General features: G+C 37.0%; 1 protein-coding gene across 1 annotated transcript in view; it reads right to left on the bottom strand.

The window, feature by feature from the left end:
• The window catches only part of TMX4 (thioredoxin related transmembrane protein 4), a 45920-nt gene that overhangs the window by 10647 nt on the left and 12505 nt on the right, over positions 1-22768 (bottom strand). Inside the window, exons 2-6 of the mRNA XM_025931835.2 lie at positions 22581-22696; positions 13530-13575; positions 11818-11946; positions 9204-9249; positions 34-135 (exon numbers count right to left, since the gene is read on the bottom strand). Coding sequence (XP_025787620.1) covers positions 34-135; positions 9204-9249; positions 11818-11946; positions 13530-13575; positions 22581-22696 — 439 coding nt within the window. The remainder of the gene's footprint in view (positions 1-33; positions 136-9203; positions 9250-11817; positions 11947-13529; positions 13576-22580; positions 22697-22768) is intronic.

The following is a 22768-nucleotide window of genomic DNA, read 5'->3' as shown; positions in this document are numbered from 1 at the left end:
ACAGAAAGCGGGGGAAATGGCATTATTTCTTACCAGACCCATGAGAAGGCCAAAAATCAAGGTGGCCATGATGAAAAAGACATAAGAACACCAAGCAGGAATTCCAAGGGTCACTGTGAAATAGTTGTGAAGATGCTGTAATCAGAAGAAAAATATAAAATAAAATCTTTACTTATTACCAAATATGTTTGAATCTCCCTCCCTAGCTATAACTCAAGTCTGCAAATTATTTCTACATGTATGAGCTCCCACAAAGGTCATCCAGTCTGCATCTATATGATTCTTCAAGAACAAGTCAGATTTTACAACATTGAAAATCTGAGAGTAATAATCAAGGTCATATCTTGACCTTTGTTCTCAAGTTATACTTCTTTGAGTTCTATTTCTTTGTTCATGATCTGGTAGAACTCTGGCAGAATTGTTTTTCTAGCCCCTCCTTTCATCATTTCATAGATTCTTTTTGGTCATTCTCCCCTAATAATTCTGTATCTCAATTTTTACTCATCATATGGCATCCATAAAAAATTAAACTTCTTGGGCCTTTGTCAATTTTTAAGTGAAACTAAATTACTACTTACAGAGTATCAACCATTTAAAATGTCTCCATACTTCCTTTTTTCTAATCAGACCATTACTCTACCCCACCCATCCTCAACAACTTTCGTAATTCACCATAAAACTGAAAATATAATATTACACAGAAAAAAAATTTTCCAGTTAATTCATTATGAACAAATGAGATTCCATCAGTCTTTTGAGTAGAGCTCACATCCCTTCATTCTTACTGTTCCCTCAGACCCTATTTGATGTCAGATACTTTAAAAAATCAGTGAAGAGATACCATTTTTGCTAGAAATTATTTACATGCTAAGTCATACAAATATGAACCTACTAGTTTGGTGCCAAGGCCCTTTTAAATGTGGGCTTGTAGGAGCCATGCTTCACCATGATGGCTTAGTGATCACCTGTGTTAGGCCCTTCCAGCTCCAAAGCAGTCATTCACTACAATCCAAGCACTTACCGGACACAAGATGAAATGGCCCCGAGCTAAATGCCACAAGCAAGCAGAGGTAACAACTGAATGACTTGCCTAGAGCTGATGAGGTGGGTGACAATGAGTCCTAGTTTCTATTTTAATATTTCTCAAAATCCAAATTACTCAAGTATCTCCTGTTGGCTTTTCCATTTATAAATGCCAATACAATTAAATAATATATTTTATTCTGGCTTAATTCTGAATAAACCAACAAACAAAAAAGCTAGTTAATTGGTCTAGAATAATCTGAGATCTCCTCTCTCCCAATTTCTCATTCATTAGAAGAGATAGAGCTAAAGACCCAGCGAGTAATTTACATACTGATACGTGCAAAGTGTTCAATAAATACTTATTGAACAAAAAAAAGATACTAGCAAATCCTTCAATTATTCATAGGAAATGCAAACAACTTGTGATTTGTAAAACTATCATCTGTGCTCTGTTGATGGAACTGGTCACCATTTTATCTTCAGCCGAGGCAATTGTTTATTAAAAATAATCTGGGGTGTCTGGGTGGCTCAGTTGGTTAAGTGTCAGACTTTAGCTCAGGTCATGATTTCACGGTTCATGAGTTCAAGCCCCGCATCGGGCTCTGTGCTGACAGCTCAGAGCCTAGAGTTTGCTTCAGATTCTGTGTCTCCCTCTCTCTCTGCCCCTCCCCTGCTCACGCTCTGTCTCTCTCTCAAAAATAAATAAACAATTAAACAAATTAAAAAAAAAAAAAAGAATAATCGAACATTGCGCTGCCCAGTAGGCAAAAGAGGTATTTGGGATAGCAAAAGCTTGCTTTATTCAAATTCTGTTCAGTGTAAGTTCTAAAATGTATCATACAAATTCTGTGTTTTCATAGTTTATGCTTTTCTTGATGACTCAGTGCCACTATCAGGATTAAACTCTGAAATGTGCCGAAGAATTAAAAGATATGGAAAGTCAGTCTGGCTTTGTGCTGACCCATAGAAATACGCATTCTGGAGCTTGCTTTATAAATAATATCTGTCTATATGGCTGGAATGAATAATGTCCAGTTATTAGTCCTTCTAGACTTTAGGCCCTTAGGCCCTTTCTGCAAAATAAATGATTAAAGTAACCTTCAAGAAATTTTCTAAGTTATTTTCTAGAATTAAGTAAATTGTTTGCCTTTGAATTATTGCATTCCAAGTCAGACATTTCTTAGTGCATTCAAAATATCTTCTTATTGTAGCAAGCTCTGCTTCAATTTTCTTGTATCAACTTACCATTTAAAGGATTTATTTGAGCCTCACTTACTCTTTAAAGGATTTATTTGAGCCTCTTAGAGAAACCCTGCCATCTTGTGGTCTTTTAGTTGATTAATATTAAAGCCTCATTAACCAAGTTGTGTTTTCACAATTGCAGACATAAATCCTTATCTGTTTACTTTGTCTGAGTCCACAAATAGTTTTAGAACACCTTAAGAGTGTTGGGGTTTGTGGTATCGAGTACTTGAAATTTTGATATATATATATTTTCAAGTAATAACTGATTCAAACTGATCTCAGTTTTAGATTCCTATATTTCTGTTTCTTTAATTGCCAAAGTGACAGTTTTCATTTGTGGAAAATATTGATCCTTGTTCAATATTATATCTCATTTTAAGGAAGCATCTTACTGTTTCTTTAAAAAGCACAAAAATAGGGGCGCCTGGGTGGCTCAGTCGGTTAAGCAGCCGACTTCGGCTCAGGTCATGATCTCGCGGTCCGTGAGTTCGAGCCCCACGTCAGGCTCTGTGTTGACAGCTCAGAGCCTGGAGGCTGTTTCAGATTCTGTGTCTCCCTCTCTCTGACCCTCCCCTGTTCATGTGCTGTCTCTCCCTGTCTCAAAAATAAATAAAACGTTAAAAAAAAAAAAGCACAAAAATATCATCTAATGGGCCTGATGACTTATACTGCACTATTGTAATAAATAACTGAATTAGAGCTAATTTTTGGCTAGATACAGATTTGAGAGGACTGATGAAGACACCATTACAGTAGAATAAATGAGAAGAACATTCTACCCTCTGGTCAGATGGATTTAAGGAATGGAGTAAGGCCAAGGCATCCATGGATCAGAGCTAGAGTCTTCCCTCTATAGAGATCTGTAACTGATCTGGGATCAGAACCACTGCAAGTCAGATTAGATACTGCCCAAGGGCACCCATCCAGCCTAGTGTTGCACAGTCTCATTCAGAGCTGGGCTGGCCCTGAATTACATGAGAACCTTTTGGATTTTGATCCCATCAATGTGGATATACTCTGAGGACATCTGGGACAAACCCAATATCCCTTTCAAACACAGATCAGAATCCGCAAAACATCTGCCCTACATGGGAGCAGCTCAGAAAGACTTTCTCTAGTAATGGCCAAGGATTCACTTCACCTGCGATGTTTTACTCTCACACTTGCAACAAGACACAATCTTGCAGCCTCTTGTAGGCATTGAGAGAGGTATTTTGTGGGTGTACACCATCCCACTATAATATGGTTCTAGATAACTTCACAAGGAAAAAAAAAAACCTCAAAACAGTAAGAGATGAGATGCCACTATCTAAAACACAGAGAAATGTTTTGAGAGCTTTAAAATATACTCTTGTTAAGTGTTGGTGTGGATGTGGAGAAAAAGAACCCTCAGGCACTGCTGGTATGAATGCAAACTGGTGCAGCCAACATGGAAAACAGTATGGAGGTTCCTCAAAAAGTTAAAAATAGAACTATCATGTGATCCAGTAATTCCACTACTGGGTATTTACTCAAAGAATATGAAAACACCAACTGGAAAAGATACATGTACCCTATGTTTTTTGCAGCATTATTTATAAGAGCCAAATTATGGAAGCAACCTGAGTTTCATCAACAGATGAGTGGATAAAGATGTGGTACATATGTACAATGGAATATTACTTAGCTATAAAAAATGAAATCTTGCCATTTGCAACAACATGGATGGATCTAGAGTGTAAAATGCTAAGTGAAATAAGTTATCAAAGACAAATTCATATGATTTCACTCATGTGGAATTTAAGAAACAATACAAAGAAAAAAAGACACAAACCAAAAAACATGTTCTTAACCATAAAGAACAAATTGATGGTTACCAGATGGGAGGTGGGTGGGGGATGGGTGAAATAGGTGAAGGGGATTAAGAGTTCACTTATCATGATGAGCACTGAGTAATATATAGAATGGCTGAGTCACTATATTGTACACTTGAAACTAATATAGCACTATTTGTTAATTACACTAGAATTAAAATTTTGGAAAAAGTAGTCCCACTTTGAAAAAAAAAAACACTCTCATTATTTTCCAGTCTAAATACTCATGGCCTTTAATTCTCATTGCGAGGGATTCATAGAGTGTTAAATCTTCTCCATCATAGACTGTCCTCCCAAATACGCAGCATACCTTACTGCCTACATCCTTGCATAACAGCCATAACACTGAAGTAAGTTACATACTACATTAGCTCAGCAAGCAGCAAAAATTCACCAAATCAAATAATTACTGAAATGCATGCAAATGCTAAACCTAGTTCACAAACGTACACGTTGTACAACTGGCATACAATCCTATTTTAATCCTGTTATCAGCCTGGATTAAAACATAAATGAATAAAAAGATAAAGTATTCCTTATTGACTAGTCAGAGGTAAAAAGTAAAATCATGATGACAAATGATTAATGAATACAACTAACAAGAAACAGTTACCAAGTACTGACTACGTGCCAGGTTCTATGCTAAGCACTCAAAGTGTTCTAGTGACAACAGTTTATAGCAGGGGAAACTAATGGGTTCAGAGATACACACACAAGGTGGAGAACAATGAGTTGTTTCTCTGGAAGACAGAAAGCTAATACCTACCTGCACCACTGTCGCTAACTATGAAAAGAGATGAAAAGACAAAAGACTAGAAAGTCTCTTCATACATGTGTCACAGACAACAGCTCCGGGATTCCTAACCCTGACTGTGGCCCCAGACTCAGCGACAGTGCTTCCCAAGTTCAATCTCCTGTACATTGCTTTCATGACATTAGTCTCACCTTGTACTATCTTTTATATTTATTTGTTAATATTTTTCATTAAGTTGAGTGACTTTTTATAAGTTCAATAAAATTTCTTTGAAAATTTCAAAGAAATTTTATATTGCTACCAAAAATATATAATCAGTACCAATTCCATATCTAGAAAATGTCTATCCATTCTTTGAGAAATTCCTTGAGTTGTACATCTTCCAGGCTTCAGTGACTCTAATGAGGTAGGCAAATGTCAAGACTACATGTGAGGATAAGTGTTATAGTTAAAGTGGCGGTGACTTCTAGGAGTTTATATAAAAATTAAAATACATAGGTGGATACCATCATCACTGGATTGGAAAGACAATCTGAATTTTAGTGACTGGACAGAACATTTGAGATTATCAACCACCCCTCCCCCCACTTTTCCCACATTGTTGTACAAGTTACCTACCAAGCATCCCTCAGATTCCAGAGGACAGCAGGAAGCTCACAGGATCTGGCTTATAACACAATTCAAGGAACTTCTTCACTCAAGCGTTTATTCAAGCAAGAACATATGGGAGGTTGGTGTAGAGTTAAGAAAGCCAAATGTAGAGCACAAGAAAACCCTTGAGTTCATAGGAACTCAGCTGTGTGGGGGTCTCCTCACCAAGCAATTCTGACATGCTGAGGACAAGTTCTTATTTCCAAATTGCCAGACCCAGCAGGCTGGCTTCACTACTAAAGCAGAAACTCAAGGACTTTAAGGATTATTAAGTAGGCTCTGATCTTATAGATGCTGCTCTTTTTATTTTATCTTTTCATTACAGAAAAAAAGACAAATACAGAGCAAGATAAGAGATTTTTAAAAACTCAGCCATAATTTCAGTATCAAAGATAGCTACTGTTGATATTTGATTAATCTCCTTCCAAGCATTTTCCTATATACACATAAAAACTCCATATGAATTTAACCTTACACAAACTGTTTTGTTATCTTTTCCCCCACTTAATAACATAAAATCTTCCCTATAGAAGTATTTTTTTAATGCTTATTTAATTTATTTTGAGAGAGAGAGGGAAAGCATGAAAGAGAGTACTTGCACGTGAGTGTGAGCAGGGGAGGGGCACATACAGAGGGAGAGAGAAAATCCCAAGCAGGCTCCACGCTGTCAGCACAGAGACTGATGTGAGTCTCAAACACACTAACTGCGAGATTATGACCTGTGCTGATATCAAGAGTTGGAGCCTTAACCAACTGAGCCATCCAGGCGCTTTGCAACACCCCCATAAAAGTATTATACATAACCAGCCACTCATGCATGGTTAGACTGTTGCTGAAGAAACACTGACTTCTATCTGTCTATGTAGCCACAACATCTCAGTAGGATAAGAGATTGTGGGTGGGCATCAACAATCTTGTCTCACTGGTATTAGCCACTCTGTGTCTTTCCTTCTTCCCTGTTTTGATCTTCTTCCTTAAAGACTTTATACTCATTTAGTTCTTGCCATTCCCTCTCCCTCTCCCTCCCTCTCTCTCTACATGCTGTTTCTTTTGTTCACTGTTAATATGATTGCACTATAGTTTTATATTGTCTAGACATGAGTTATAAACAGATTATGTTCCCCACAATTATACATTCAACTGATGAAAGGTTCTTGGGCAAGGGAGATGTGCTGGCTAAATAAACTGAGTGGGCTGGGTAATCGGCTAGGAGGACTGGCTCAGTAAGTGGTTCTTTAGGTGTAAAAAGGCAAGACTACACCTGAAGGCTGAGGTGGGAACCAGGCTGAAAATCATACCCTCTTTGAATAAGAGGGCCAGGGCTCAATTCTGGAAACAGGTTGTGAGAGCCCTTCCCAGAGATTTCATGCAAGTCTGGAAACTTGTTTCTAAGAAAAGAAGAAACTACAAAAGTTGCCAAGAGACTTGAAAAACCTAGATGCTGATACAGAGGGTGATACATGATTTCTATCACAGATTTTTAAGGTAATGAATACACATACGAAGAAATCAAAATAATCTACAGACTTACCATTTATGTTCTTTTAGTCACGTTAACCCCCAACATGCACGCATGCGCACACACCGCACCCCCCCCCCACACACACACACAAAATCTTTAGTCAGGGCAAATACATTACTGATGCTAATAAAATAAATGGACTAAATTTATCATTTAAAAGAATTACTTGTTGCTGTATGCATTTTACAAAACTCATTCAAAACAGAAAAAGCAATTAAAAAGGTTGAAAGTGGAAAACATTCCAGGCAAATACTGACAAAAAAGAAAAAAAATATGGTATTAATATTAGATAAAAGTGATTCTGTAGAGTGTAAAATGTAACTGTGTGTCAAATTTAACAGTTTATTTTATCAAACTATCTTCTTTTGTCCCCTTTTAAATATTGGGAAATATATTCTAAATATACATGTATATATAAATATCATATATACTCTACATCTCAATCACTAAGAAGAACATCTCAATTGGTTATTCAGAGACAGATATATTCTATTCTCCAAAATGCCCCCCCTCTTTTTTTTTTTTTGCAGTCTGACACATCCACACAGAATCTTTCCATGCTTGCCCATGGCTGGAGCACTGTGTGTATGAAGATAAAATACCCACTCCTGGCCTTGACACAACAATGCCACATATTGTAATTATTTGCATGATAAAATGAAAAACTGTAACTCCTTACCTAAATTCTTGCTTATCAAAGCACAAATGCCAAGTTATATGAGGTCAAAGTAATTGTTTTTCTTCCCAGATACTGTATTTGACAATAAACTTATTTTACATTTTTCTTCCCAGATACTGTATTTGAAAATACATCTCTTTTACAATGTGTGAAATTGATGACCAACTTCCATCCAAGCTCTTCTTAAACAACTAAACAAATTCATCTCTTGACCTGCACTTATTATAGGTTCAATGCCAAGATCCTGCTCTCATGATTCCTGAAATCCATCTATTATGAGTATCCTGTTCAATTAGACATTATGAGGCTACAACGTTCTCAGATGGCTATCAGAATATATGACTCTGACAACCTTCAGTGTCAACATACTGCAAAAGGTAAAATCCTTACTCTCAATTCCCAGTTGGCAATTCATAATTCTCAAATCCTGAATAAACTTCTCACCAGTGTTAAGAAAATAGTAGAAGGAAACCATATAAAACTCATGCTATCTGGTGAGAGGGAAAATCCAAGTTATTATTTAATATCATACACAAATGCCAAAAAATAATTAACAAACATTAACTAAGAAATACTGAATCCAAGTGACAAACTTAATTTCTGTTTTAAAAAAATTCTGAAGTTACTATTCTACCTCACAAGGCAGAAAATAAAATATAACTGAAAAACTAGGATGCAAAAGGTTGTTCTTAAATTTCCTAAACATACACTGATGTGCATGAGAAACAGAAGAGTCTTATGAACTTCTTGAATGTTAAGTTCCAAATATGACATCATGACTTAGAATCATAGTTTGAAAAGACAAATATAAGTACACACTTCTAAAGATTTTTTTTGAAATACTTTAAGGATATATATTTAATTCCACAGCAAGTTTGTTAAATTTGGCAAAATTTAGCCCATCCTACACATAAATGGAAGTAAAAGATTACGTAACACATTCAAGATTATATAATTGTTCAAATTTTAACCTAAATAACAGTTCTAACTCACTGAAATGACTCAGGGAAATGATAAAATCACATATACAAGGGACACTCGAAGTTCTTCTTAAATTGTCACAGAGTAAATATCTTAGGCTTGTGGGACACATGGTCTCTGTCACAACTACTCAACTCTACCATCATAGCATGAAAGTAGTTCTAGACAACAGGCAATGAATGAAAACTAATGTGTTCTAATAAAAGTTATCAAAACAGGTGGCCAGTCCCCAAGTTATAGTTTGCTGATCCCTGACACACAGAATAGGACTTTGACACAGTAGTTACAGGTCCGTGTTCAATTTATGCCCTTCTACACAGAGACACGTTTCTACTGGGGACTCCACATGAGAGCAATTGTGTGCCGTAAGGAGAAAAGTGAATTACAAAAGTACTTATAAGTGTTTACTTTCCTATTGCTTAGAAGCTACATTCTTACTCCTTAAAAACCTCTCTGCCAAGATAGTCACAAAAGGTATATTTAATTACTCACCCATATCTTGCCAGAGATGCTAAATAGACCAGCCATTCCAGACATCCTAAAAAAAAAAATTAATAAATGAAGAGAAGGAGAACCACTGGTGATATATACTATGATGAAACAAACCAAAACAAAGCTTAGGTCATAAGGATCTGCCCCTCCACTTTTTGCAATATGTTGTCCTCTCTCCTGGATTAACTTCCATTCCCATAAAGCTTAGATTTCATAGCCTTCATTTCAATTCCTCTGCTATAAATACATTCAACCCCCCTGACCCTTTCTCCCACCATTATACATACCTGGCAAAAACTCCAACCCTGGGCAGCTGCGTATCTCTGGAGAAAACCACATGACTGACTGACTGCTCCCCCTTCCCAGTCACAAACCTCAGGAAGCACTCAATACTGCATTGTCTTAGGCTCCACTTGAGATGATAGCTCATGTCTTTTCCCTCTCTTCAGACCTTCCACACCCTCCCCTTTCCATGCATGCTTAGCTAACAAATACTCCTTGTATGTCCCTGTGAAATCAGAAGCCATTGTGTGACCTCTCTTATCTTCCCACCATCAAATCTGAGCCTGGTGTACACCTGATCTACCTCCTCCTGTTACAGCAGAGAAAGTTGATCTGCCCTACCACAGTCTAATTCCTCGATTTGCGTCTTGGATCTTTAGTCTTGGACACTTTAGTCTTGTTAATGACTTGGTTCTTTCTGCCACTCCTTTTCCTACATTAGTAATTTCTCCCTTTCTGCTGGATCATTTTCTTTTGCATGAAAACATGTTCTATCCCCTCTTTTCTTTTAAAAAGCACATTCTTAGACTTCACAAACGTCTCCAAAGAGTAGCTATGCTTACTGTTTCTTCTCCTCACCATACCTTTAACCATCACATCTGGCTTCCATCCTCACTACTACATTATCACTACTTGTCAAGACCATGATGACTTTGCACTGCTTTACCAAACATCCATGTCTCGGACTCGATCTTTTACCCTTGGTAACACAGGACACAAGTGACTACTCCCTCTTTTTTGAGCACTCTTTGCTTAGCTTCTAGGAAATCGTACACCCTTAACTGTCTGCTGGCCTCATTGGTACTCATTTGCAGTTTCCTTTTGCTGACTTCTTCTCTACTCATCTTAATTTTGGGGTGTCTCCTGGCTCAGTCCCAAGCACTTTTCTTTTTACCTCTCTCTAGGTGACCCCCTCCCTTCTAAGGTTTAAATACCACCCACACACTTTGTTCCTCAATTCTCTATGGAGACCCATCTCTACACATTCAACCTGAGAGCTCTAGAAGGAAGTCTGCATCTCAAACTTATTTTAAATCCATCCATTCTCTCAATTCCCACTGCTGACACGCTGATAGGCACTACAACCATCCCTTGGCTGGACACTGCAACAGCCTTTAACTGTCTCCCCTCATCCATTTGTGCCCTTTCCAACCTCTCCTCCTAAGAGCCATCTTCTAATTGTATGCACTGATAACATCCAAGGTCCAAAATGAGACCCAGACCCATATGATCTGGCTCCTGCCTCTGTTTCTCGGTGTATACCACTCCTAATCCTTTTCCCTGTGCTCAACCTTGTTTCTGCTCCTCAGCACGATGAGCTCTTTCCAAATTGGGGTCTTTGGCCATGCTATACCCATTGTTGAGAATATTCCTACCCCTGCTCTTTACCCAGCTAGGTCATTCTATCCTTCAGATCTGCCTGCTACTCCACCTCTCATCCAATGGACGCCCATGCCCCCATAGTTCATCCCTGTCTTAGTAAGGGTTTGTTTTTAATAGCTCTTATCCAGACTAAGATTCTTTATATCCCTAGTTGTTTTTCTTAATATGTCTTACTTTAAGTTTCATAAGGAGAGCAGAGGGACCAACTCTGTCTTGCTCCCTGTTAAATATCTAGCACCTAGAATAGCATCTGTCATAAAATCAGTACTCAAATATTTGTAGAATGAAATGCCAAAGATGAACCGCTTTTACAGTAAGCTATGTATTTCTTGGGTATTTTATAAAATACTATTTCATGATTTATTCCTGAAATATTGCATGATTTGATTCTATTTCACCAGGAATATTCCCTATACTTGTGTAAACTAACATAATATTAACTGCAATTATCACAATTCATTCAAATTTAAAACCAACTGTGGAAAAAAGTTAGTATGGTCTGGCATTATGTACTTCACCAAGAATTATACAGTTTGCCATCATGAACAAAAGTTACCCCAGCAGTGTTACGCTAGGCAGCCAAAGACACCATAGGTTTTATTTACACATAGATACGATAGCTTCAGAAGAAAGAATGGTAAATGATATTCAATATCATATTTTGTAAAGACAAAACAGTTGATATGGCTTAGTGCAAAAGCTAGAGGAAAGGCTTTTGTAATCCACCTGAATCTGAATACTTAATTCCTAGTATACTAACAACTGGCTGAAACATATGTGGGTCATAAAACCAGTAACACAACACAGGCCAAGCATGGTCAGTATGTAGTTTGGGTAATCAGAAGTGAATATGAAGAAAAATGTAGACCTTGAATGCCTATGGACTGTTAACTTGATACCTCTGTTTTATAAAAACACCCTGTCATAAAAAAAAATAATAACAAGTTACGTCAGAGAAGCCGGGGATTTCCAACCAGTCAGAGGCTCAACTGATTGCCATTTCTTCTCTAAGATATAATTCTGCAGGTCTTCATAGATTCCTGGGCCACGGTAACGGCGAAATATTCCATCCTTTGCACTATAAATTATAAAAACAAATAGAAAATAAATCTATTAAAGTGATAAGTGTTATAGGTAATAAAAACCAAAACAACAACTAATTTTACATGTGAACTCTACTTTGAATTTTAACTTGGCTCAAATGAAGAAAACAATTATAGGTAAGCATAAATCAGAAGGTGTGCATTATATTAATCTGTTACAGCTGAGAAATTCCAAAACAGCAAGCACAATATATTCTATGGGGAATTTTATCACTGCACAATTTGGGACCACAAGCAAAGTTCTTGGCAGTGTCTAATCTACCAAGTTTCTTATTATTTTTGCTACCAATGATTTCAATTTTTCTCTTAAAACAGCAAAACATTAATTGTTATCAAGCTTTAAAAAACTGCATCCACACTTACAAATTTATGTCTTTCAAATCCCTCCTGTCAAAATTAACAAAACACCTTGTATTCTCCAGGCCCCTCGGCCTTCCTCTCATTTTCTCGCCATAGTCAGCTTCCTTAAGGGAAGAGTCTACACTTGCCATTTTTTCCTCCTGTATTGCTTATTCACTACTCATGTAATTGGTGGTTCTGCTTCCATGACTCCAGAGAAACTGCTCTTATGCTCATTGGCACTGCCCACTTGTGAAAATCCCTTCCTTCCTGTTGGCTTTTATGACATGAGCTCTCTTGGCTTCTTCCTATTATTCTGACCACCCCTGTTCAGTTCCTCACTCCCTGTCTTCCTTTGCAAATGTTCTAATATTGGTCAACACCAGGTTCTATCCTTAACTTATTTCTCCTTCCACAGTATACGTTCTCTCTAGATACATTGCATTTTTATGTACCTCAATGTTGAGGAATCCCAAATACATGTCTTCAGTCTAGATCCTTCTTCTGAGCTTTAGATATGGAAATCAAACCAGCACCTAAACTTCTCCATTTGGAATTAACAGAGGAATTAACAGAGGCACTTCACACTATCTTCTCCATTCTGGCCTCTATCTTCCAAACTTCATCTTATTCTAATGGCTCCTCAATAGCTTTTACAAATTCTACATGGCTTATTGGTACCCATTACAGGATCTTCCTTTGTTATAGCTAATTAGTCACCATGTCCCAATGATCTCACATCCTAAGTATTTCCAGGATCTATCCCCCTTCCTTTCCCTTCCCTGTAACTCTACCTGAGCCTCTCTAACCTCATCACCCAGGATGATCCAAATGCACTCCATAGGCCAGAACCAATTACAGCCCGCAGAAGGTATCTCATTTTCTTCCAGGCTTTTCCATATCTCCTGTACCTGGAAAGGTTTTCTCCACTCTGTCTGCTTAGCCCAATTCCTAACTTATATATCATCAGAGAAATCATCTTTGACCACCCCTGTCCTACTCCCTGCCTGACACTAGGTGCCTTTCCCCTGCTGTACTCTGGGCATCCCTCTCTCCTTCCAGCTATCATTAAATACACACACCAGTATTTCTCTCTTCAAATTTTAAGCTGAATGAGCAATGGTTATGGAAGGCAACTTAGAATTCTTGATACACGTCTACTGCTCTTGAATCTTTTCTAAAGTTTCTAGTGTCTAACCAGAAAATTATTTAAACTTACTGAAAAAATGCTGGGAGAGTAGTGACAAAGAAGCGGCCACTTAAACCTACAAGGGGCACAAACAAAAAAAGTTACAAGTCAAACTCAGACTACCCCAAGCACCTAACTTACATTGTAAGAATAAGCAGCCTTGAGCTTGTTTTCATAGCCATGTAATTAAAATCATTTCAGTTATTTAATCACATTTACTAGTTTTTTTGTTTTTGTTTGTTTTTTGTTTTTTGGGTTTTTTTTTTACTTAAAGATATCTTATTTTTATCCATTTTTATTTACCTACCACTTTCTGATGACTGACAGACAATGTGCTTATCTTTGATGTGTTACACTAAAGTTTTCTGGCTTGTGCATTGCTTGGAACTGTATGGTGGCTGAAAGGATAGATTTTAGAGTCATGCAATCTGGGTTAAATACTAAATTCTCCAGTTACTAGCTTTGTGACCTTAGATAAATTACTTAACCTTTCTGTGAAATGGGTATATGAAAGCCTGACTGAATTGTTCTGAAGTTAAGGTAAGTATATTAAGTGCTTAGCACATATTAAATAGAATAGCACATAATTAAAAATAGTACATATTAAATATAAATTATAGATATCAAATCAATTATAGGTTTAAAAACAACAAAGAATATGAAATTATAAGGTCATTATAATTTTTGCACATTTATAAAATTTGTAATTCCTGTCAAGGAACTCTGTGTACTTTAATGGATTGTTTCAATTTGTCTTAGCAAACCCTTACAAAACGATAACCACATATCAAATGCTTTCCTAGGTACATGTGAAAATAAAGATAAATAAAACCCTTCGTCACTGATCCAATATTTACTAGGCATCTTCTTTGTTTCAGGGACTGTAATAATGGCTCAAGACACATAGATAAGGAAGAACAGAGTTTGACATAGACTGTTCTGCCACAGTCTAGTGGCAGAGGGATAGAATTTAATCAGGTAATCACGACCAGAAACAGAGATGCATGATATGAAGGAAAGGGGCATACAACAAAAACTTGCATGAGACTAGGAGTAAAGAACAGATAGATCCCTGCCCTTTAAATGTTCACCAATAAATAATGTTGATGTGGGCACCACAAGAGAGTAAGCCCAGTTCTGGCAAAGAGAAAGCTAAAGGACCCCGCTGGCCAGCATGGTAAGCTGGCAGAGACAGCATTTCCTCATTTCTCACCACTTCTGCCTTTCCCACTGAAGGACAGTCTGGACAAAATCAAATGCCTATTTAAATAATGTGGCTCAAATGTTACATCTCTGGGATAACTTGCAGTTTGAAACACAGAAGGTTTATTTTTAACAACAAGGGATATTTGTCGATACCTACTTTATAAACTAAATCTATACTCAGCAAAATAATTTATTCATTAATGATGAGTCTTCCCAAAGAAGGGTTCTCTGTTTTTTCTCATACCAAGCCAAGCAATTCTAAAACACTCCCTATGGCACTCAAAAGCAAACACAGTATTCTGAAGGCAGTAAAAGTCAATGTTACAAAAAGAAACATAAACTTCATACATTTATCCCTGTACCTTTTTTTTTTTAAAGGTTGTACTGGCAGTAACAGAACTCTAACAAGCGTCTGTGTCAACAGGGCATTCTCACCTGTAACAAGCTTGGAACTCCCTCTATCAAGGAGAAAAGGCTTTTTTTTAGTAGAGTTCCAAATCTAAATTGCCAAGGAAAAAGTACTGGTAATCCTAAAGACCTGAAGATTATTATATGTTTTGCTTATTACAAAGTTTCATATTTCAATTCTTCCCTAGCTACAGATTGTTTTGACTGCTCCAAACTTTGTACAAGCGGAGTCACAGTGTTAGGGAATTATGCTTTATTAACATGGCCTTTAAAATGGAATGCATAAACAAATTAGTATCCCATCACTACTTCAAGTTTCTATTTAGGTTTCTTTTTTTTTTTTTTTATCAGAAGAAATAGATAGGATTTCTAACAAATGTCAGGCATCACTGAAGGCAATATTTTTTACTTGTTCTTTAAAATCCTTCATACATTCTTGGTCATCATTGGCCATGGCGATAAATTAAAAGTAAACAAATATAAGAAATATTTCATAAAACACATTAACTTACACAGTATTTATAAACAGTATTTCCAGATTCACAGGCCAGCTTGCCTGAAGTCAAATCCCACTTCTGGTTCTTATTAGTTTTAATCTGGGGCAGTAAATTTAAACCATCAGTTTTCACATAAATGGATATCATTATTTCTATCTCAGTATTTTTTAGTATTAAATGATTTCTTATTTATAAAGCAAACAGAATGCAGTGTTTGACATAGAATAAGTACTAAATACATCCGAACTAATATGCTGTATATTTAAATCTCTGATTAAAAGCTAGGATAAAATAGGATGTAAGAAACTAACTTAATGTTAAGTGCTTTGGAAATCAGACACTATTTTGGCTAACGTGTCTTTACAAATAAATGTGCCCATGAAAAAACACAATAGAGAAAATAATGACAGATAGTCTCTGAGAATTTTCTGCATTTTTCTGGTTCAGGCTAGAAGGATGCTCATCCCCAAAATTCCTAGAATAAAGGGTATAAGAACTTTATGGCTCTTGATATGAATTGCTGTGCTGTTTTCCAGAACTACTGTACCAATTTATAAGACCATCAGTTAAGGCTTATTTAAAATAAAGATCCTTTTTGGGACGCCTGGGTGGCTTGGTTGGTTGAGCATCAGACTGCAGCTCAGGTCATGATCAGGTCATGATCTCATGGGCTTTGAGCCCTGTGTCAGGCTCTGTGCTGATATCTCAGAGCTTGAAGCCTGCTTCCAATTCTGGGTCTCCCTCTCTCTCTGCCCTTCCCCCTACGTGCATGTGCGTGCTCTCTCTGTCTCTCCCTCTCTTCCTCTCAAAATTAAATAAACACTTAAAAAATTAAAATAAAGATCATTATTAATAAATTGTCAACCTCAAAACTTTCATTTATGTTTCTCTGTCAGTATTCCTTTAAATTAAAACCCATGCAGGATACTAATAATAAAATCATAGCTCCTAACTGAGATATGAGTTCAGTCTGCTGTCTGGGATAATATACCGTCACTGAGGCTGTATTCAGGACAATCAACAACAAAATCAAGAACAATTAATGTAGCCCTGAGATTATGACACATCACTAACTCCTTGAAGATCTGACACCATAGGATAATCACTTCAAATAAATGACATTTCTGAGAGGTTAACAATGTCAGAAAGCTTTGGGTTTCATGTCAGTGCTCCAAAATGTCTTCTAACCTTTAGTATTGATACCATCAAGTATCAAGGGAACCTTTCATTACCTGAAAAGTTAAAACATGACCACCCTGGAACGGAGAAGTACCATCTGAGGTTGTGAACTTCAAGCTTTAACAACAAGTAAAGTGTGGATCTTAACAAAGGATTACAACAACAGATCAGCAGCTCATTTCAAAGTCTGCATAATGATTCACTGCAACAAACTTCAGAAAGTGTAAAAGAAACAAGTGTACTCTAAACCTTTAACTAAAGGAGATAAAGGTTGGTCACAAGGTCTGCCAACATTTCTGCATGTCTTTTTTACTTTAAGGGAAATTTCCCCTTTAAATGAAGATTTATTGCAACATAAAAGAGGCATTAATCCAAAATTCAGGAAAAATTTTAATTTCTTCTTAGCAAGCTTATCTTAAACGTGAAAGCTTATCTTAAAGAAAAAAAGAATTAAAAGATTATAGAAAGAAAAACTACATCAGGGAACTATATTTTGATATGCAAAAACACAATAGAAATTATTTAAGTTAAATATTTAAAAAATGGAGATAGCTACCAGCTTTTGTTCTACCATTATTAGCTGTGCTACTTTGGGCATGTTATTTAACCTCTCTGAGCCTCAGGTTTCTTAGTAATATAGAGATAAATAGTTCTCTCTAGAGTTGTTATGAACCTAAAATGTATATAAGTGCCTAACAATTATAGGTTGAAGTAAATGCTTAACTAAATGTTAGTTATTATCACCAAAAGAGTAGCAGAAGGAAAGCAATAAAAACAAAACAAACAAAAAAAAAGAACTAGCCTTACCTTTGAGACGGAAATAAAGTTGTCAATATAATAGAATACAAAAGACTAATTTTTATAATTATCAAATTAAAATATGAACATTAACTGAAACACAGTTAACTAACAGCTTTTGCTGTTAGTGACTTAAACATAATGTTTATTCTTGACCGTGGTGGGAGTCTGGTTTACCTCTAGTCTAGTGAAAAACCATCACCCATGGGTGCTCTATGAGCAGCTACTGTTTTCCTGTCCTTGACAACTAAGCTCATCTGCCTGGAACAGAAGTTTCAAGTACATACTCACTACACTGACTTTCCCAAAGAGCATGCAACTGAAATACCTATTGCCTGCCCTATGTAGTATTACACAGACAATGTAATCTGATCTAATCTAAGGCCTTTCCTTTCCTTGACTTCTACATCTCAGCTGTAAAATGCAATGTGTTTATAATCCCCAATCTTGATAATTCTGAAATCTTATTTTCTGTTCAAAATACCTACAAAAAAAATCTCTTGTGAGATATACCCCTGGAAGAGTTACAGGCATGACTAAACGCACGCATAAACACTTCAGAAATTCTTGCTTTCACTTCTTTTTAAATTTTATTTGCAAAGAAAAGAAATGAAATTATGCCTTACTAGCAGTGTTGGCAAGGCAGCCCTGATGAAAGTATATACCAGTGGAGATCTGTGACCAAACACCAATCTGTATACGGAAATATCCAGAGGTGCCTGGGTGGCTCAGCCAGTTAAGCATCTGACTTCAGCTCAAGTCATGATCTCACAGTGGTGAGTTCAAGCCCCACATCAGGTGAGCCTGAGCCCCACTTTTCTCTCTCTCATGGGATTCTCCTTCTCATGGGATTCTCTCTCTCTCCTTCTCTCGCTCTGCCCCTGGCTCACTTGTGCCCTCTCTGTCTCTGGAAAAAAAGAAATCTAGTAAAATGTTCAAATTGGGGAAATGTATTCAGGATGTTAGACTTTGTAAAAATGAAGTAAATAGCCAAAGAACTTTCAAGAATAGGGTCAAGCTGCCCTGGAGGTCTGCCAATGAGTCAGTACAACCTAAGCCATGTCTCTCTTCATTTGGCTTCCAGGACCCCCTACTCCTCCAGCTCCTTCCTACCTCACCTGCTTCTCTTTTTCCTCTGTTGGAACTAGCTCTTTCCTTCTACATGTTAGACTTCCCTGGTTCCCAATCCCCAAAACACTTCTCTGGCACACCCTCCCTAGGCGATCTCAATTCTTCCCCTTCTTTTAAATACCATATACAGTGATGATCCTGAAATGTATATCTCTAGCTCAGCTGTATTTGGTTTTCTATTGAACATCTTAAACTTCAACCCTTTGGTCTTCTCCATCTTCTTTCTTTCCATCAAATGCTACAGCCAATCTATAAAGAAATCCTTTTGGATATTCCAGCCAAATGTAGTATCTCAACTCCAATCACTCATCACTGCTGCTGCTTGTCCGAGCCACCATCATCTCCACTTGGGACTACTACATTAACCTCTTAACTTGTTTCCGCTTCTGACTTCCTACAGACAAGTTTTCATGTAGCAGCCAAAGCAATTCTTTCAAAACATAAACCATATCATGTCACTCCCCTACACAAAACCTTCCAGTAGCTTCCTTCCTATCATACTAATATCTAAATTCCTTGTCATGGCCAAGAACACCCTGCATGGTCTGGTCCCTAGCTACCCCTCCAGTTCTGTTTATCTTGAGTATCTCACTGGCTATCATATGGTTCCTCAAATAAGCCAAATACACCCCTGCCTGCACATGCCATTTGCTCTGCCTGGAATGCTCCTCCTCTATGGCTTGTTGAAATTCACTTTCTCAATTTGTCAAGACATCTAGTCAAACAGTCCTTCCCTGCACATCCTATATAAAAGAGTGGCTCTCACAATTTTTTACATTTTTATCCTGCTTTCTTTTTCTTCAAGTCCTTACTGCCACCAGACATTAGTTTCCATTTTACTCTCATTACTATTTATCTCCTTCACTAAAATGTAAATTCCATGGGCAGCCAGGTCTTTATATTCCTTATTTACTTGTATCATTTATCTATATCACTGTCATCTAATTTTTATAATGTTTATTTATTGTTGAGAGAGAAAGAGAGTGAGCACACAAGTGGTGGAAGGGCAGGGAGAAAGAAGGAGACACAGAATGTGAAGAGCTCTGAGCTGTCAGCACAGAGCCCAATATGGGGCTCAAACTCATGAACCGTGAGATCATGACCAAAGTCAGATGCTTAACTGACTGAGCCATCTAGGCACCCCTGTATCACTGCCATCTAGAACAAGACCTGGTACATGGTAGAAACTCAAATATTTCTTGAATAAGTACATTATTCTGAAACCCTTTTAAAAGATTAATTGATAGCATTAGATTAAAAAAAAATTTAGAGAGAGAGTGTGCACACAAGCAGGGGAGGGGGTGGAGGGACAGAGAGAGGGAGAGAGGGAAAGAGAGAGAGAGAATCTTAAGCAGGCTCCATGCTCATTGCAGAGACTGAAGCGAGGCTCAATTCCACGACGCTGGGGTCATGACCTGAGCCGAAATCAAGAGCTGGCCACTCAACCAACTGAGCCACCCAGGGGCCCTAACAGCATTAGATTTAATAAAGTATAAAATAAAATAGTATAATCTGAAGTGAAATATTCTTTAGGCCACTCAATCATGTGTGTGGAATTTTGTCTCATAATTTTTATTTATGAGTTACAGTTTTTAAATTTTTACTATTTAAAATAATTCTAGAACTTATACTTTAAAACTTGTTTTAATACATAAAACAATCATTTTTTCCTTTTTTTTGGACTTTGTTTCTTCGCTATTCCTAAAGAATACTGGACCAAAGACTTTTTTCCTTCTTCTTTGATAAATATTTCAAATATATATAATTTACATTTACATAAATAGTATGAGTCAATGATAAATTTGTTTTTAAAATATTTCATTATAATAGATTTCTCTCTACCTTATCAAAAAAGCACTCAATCCATTCACACTGGAAATAGTAGCTGTAAATCTACATTTTAGATGGAAAGACTATATTCAGTTAACCTTTAGATTTGTGAATCCATCACAAAGTTAATTGTTTAATTCTTTTAACTCAAATCATGCTGTGAATTCACGGCAGGTACACCAAACGACTGAAATGTGAATAGGCCAGCTGCATTTCCAAGAAACACATCATCAAATGTATCTCCTGCCCACTAATTAGCAAGGCTTACACCTGATTTCACTGGACTCAAACTACTAAAAGACAAAAACAAGTTTACAGCAAAAATGTAATTGTAATGACATGACTTCCAAATGGAATAACTCATTCTAATAGCCCAAACCATGAACAGTAAGTATAATTGTCCAGCTCTAAATAGCAGATGGGCAGAAATGGATTTGATTCAAATGATTAAAAAGGTGGAGGCTTGAGAAGTAATGACTTTAACAGAAATCTCTCTCCAGGGGTTTGTCAACACATTCATCTTAACAGACACCATCAGTTTTCCTGTCCAAGTAATTGGTAATTCATTACTTTGTGTTTTTGCACTCACAGTTGTTTCAGAAAAGTAATTGCTACACCTCCATGCCTACCTTCTTTTTTCCCTTGTAAAGGGAAGAGAGAGACAGAGTATGCACAAGCATTGGGGGAGGGGCAGAGACAGAGAGAGAGAATCTCAAGCAGGCTCTGTTCACAGTGCAGAGTCCGACTTGGGGCTCGATCTCATGACGCTGGAATGATGACCTGAGCCAAAATCAAGAATCGGCAGCTCAACCGACTGAGCCACTCAGGAAACCCTTACACAGTTATTTTTAAACTACAAATACTACTTGTGTGTATCTTTTCAGAATTTAAAAGTTTCCTCTATTTCTCTCTTTCTTTTGAAAAATTATATCATTAACAGCTAATAAATGTAGATGAAACAACAGAATTAGAAATTCACCATTCTGGAACACACTGAAATATTTGGTTAGGGTAAGATCATCATTTGGTTCAGGTAAGATCATCAACGCCATGTATCACCCCATAGATTATATGCTAATCACAAAATGGGGTCTTTTCTTTACAATGGAGATGTTTAATGTCATCACCTTAAACAAGTGCTCAAACTCAACATCACTAACGTGTCTTAATATGTGTGATATTTGTCACACATATTTGTCTTTTGGTAGAATACAATTTAAGTCACAGGATCACCTATGAAGTACTCTTGGCCATAAATGTCTAACCTGAATCATGTCTCTAGACCAAAATTCAAGTTGCAGAAAATATAAGAATAAATTAAATGTTCCTACAGAGAAACACCTAGGCAAATCCCCAGCCTGTTCTCTTCAGAGTATCAATGTCATGAAAAAAAATGGGGGACTATTTTCTAGAATGAGGGAGACTAAAAAGTATAGCTACCAAATTCAATTGGTGAACCTTGATTATACCCTGGTTCAAAATGGGAAATAATGAAAAAGATTTTAATATACTTAAGTACTGAAGGGTAAAGTATCATGATGTCTACAACTGATTTTCAAATGACTCAGCAAATTAATAACAATATAAAATATATATATGTCAACACCAGCATACATAGACAGACCCAGATATGTTAACATGTTATCTGTTGATTCTAGATGGTCAGTTCATGGGTACTCAATATCCTAGCCTTTCATCTTTTCTATATGTTTGAAAAAATTCAAAATAAAGGGGCGGCACCTTGGTGGCTCAGTTGGTTAAGCGTCCGACTTCAGTTCAGGTCATGATTTTGTGGCTCCTGAGTTTGAGCCCTGCGTCGGGCTCTGTGCTGACAGCTCCAAGCCCAGAATCTGCTTCAGATTCTGTGTCTCCCTCTCTCTCTGCCCTTCCCCGGCTCATGCTCTGTCTCTCTGTTTCTCTCTCTCTCTCTCTCTCTCAAAACTACATTTTAAAATAAATAAATACATTTAAATAAAAAATTCAAAATTAAAAGTAATAAGCTTTTGCATTTCATGTCCCACATGTACAGCACCTGGCTCTTGAATGACGTCCACTTTGCCCACACTGATTTGAAGTGTTTCACCGTTCCTTGCAAATGTCTCCCATTCTGAGTCAGTCTGCTGGCAGGACGGACACCAAGGGGCATAACTATAAAAGAAGAATAGCTCATCAATATCATCAACATATGAAAAAAATCTGTAAAACAAAATAGAGAAATAA

This window comes from Puma concolor, chromosome A3 (assembly GCF_028749965.1).
Source record: "Puma concolor isolate L17-30 chromosome A3, mPumCon1.1.hap2, whole genome shotgun sequence".
NCBI classification, from domain to species: Eukaryota; Metazoa; Chordata; class Mammalia; order Carnivora; family Felidae; genus Puma; species Puma concolor.
Note: the sequence above shows the minus strand (reverse complement) of the source record. Positions and strands in the feature narration are given on the sequence as shown.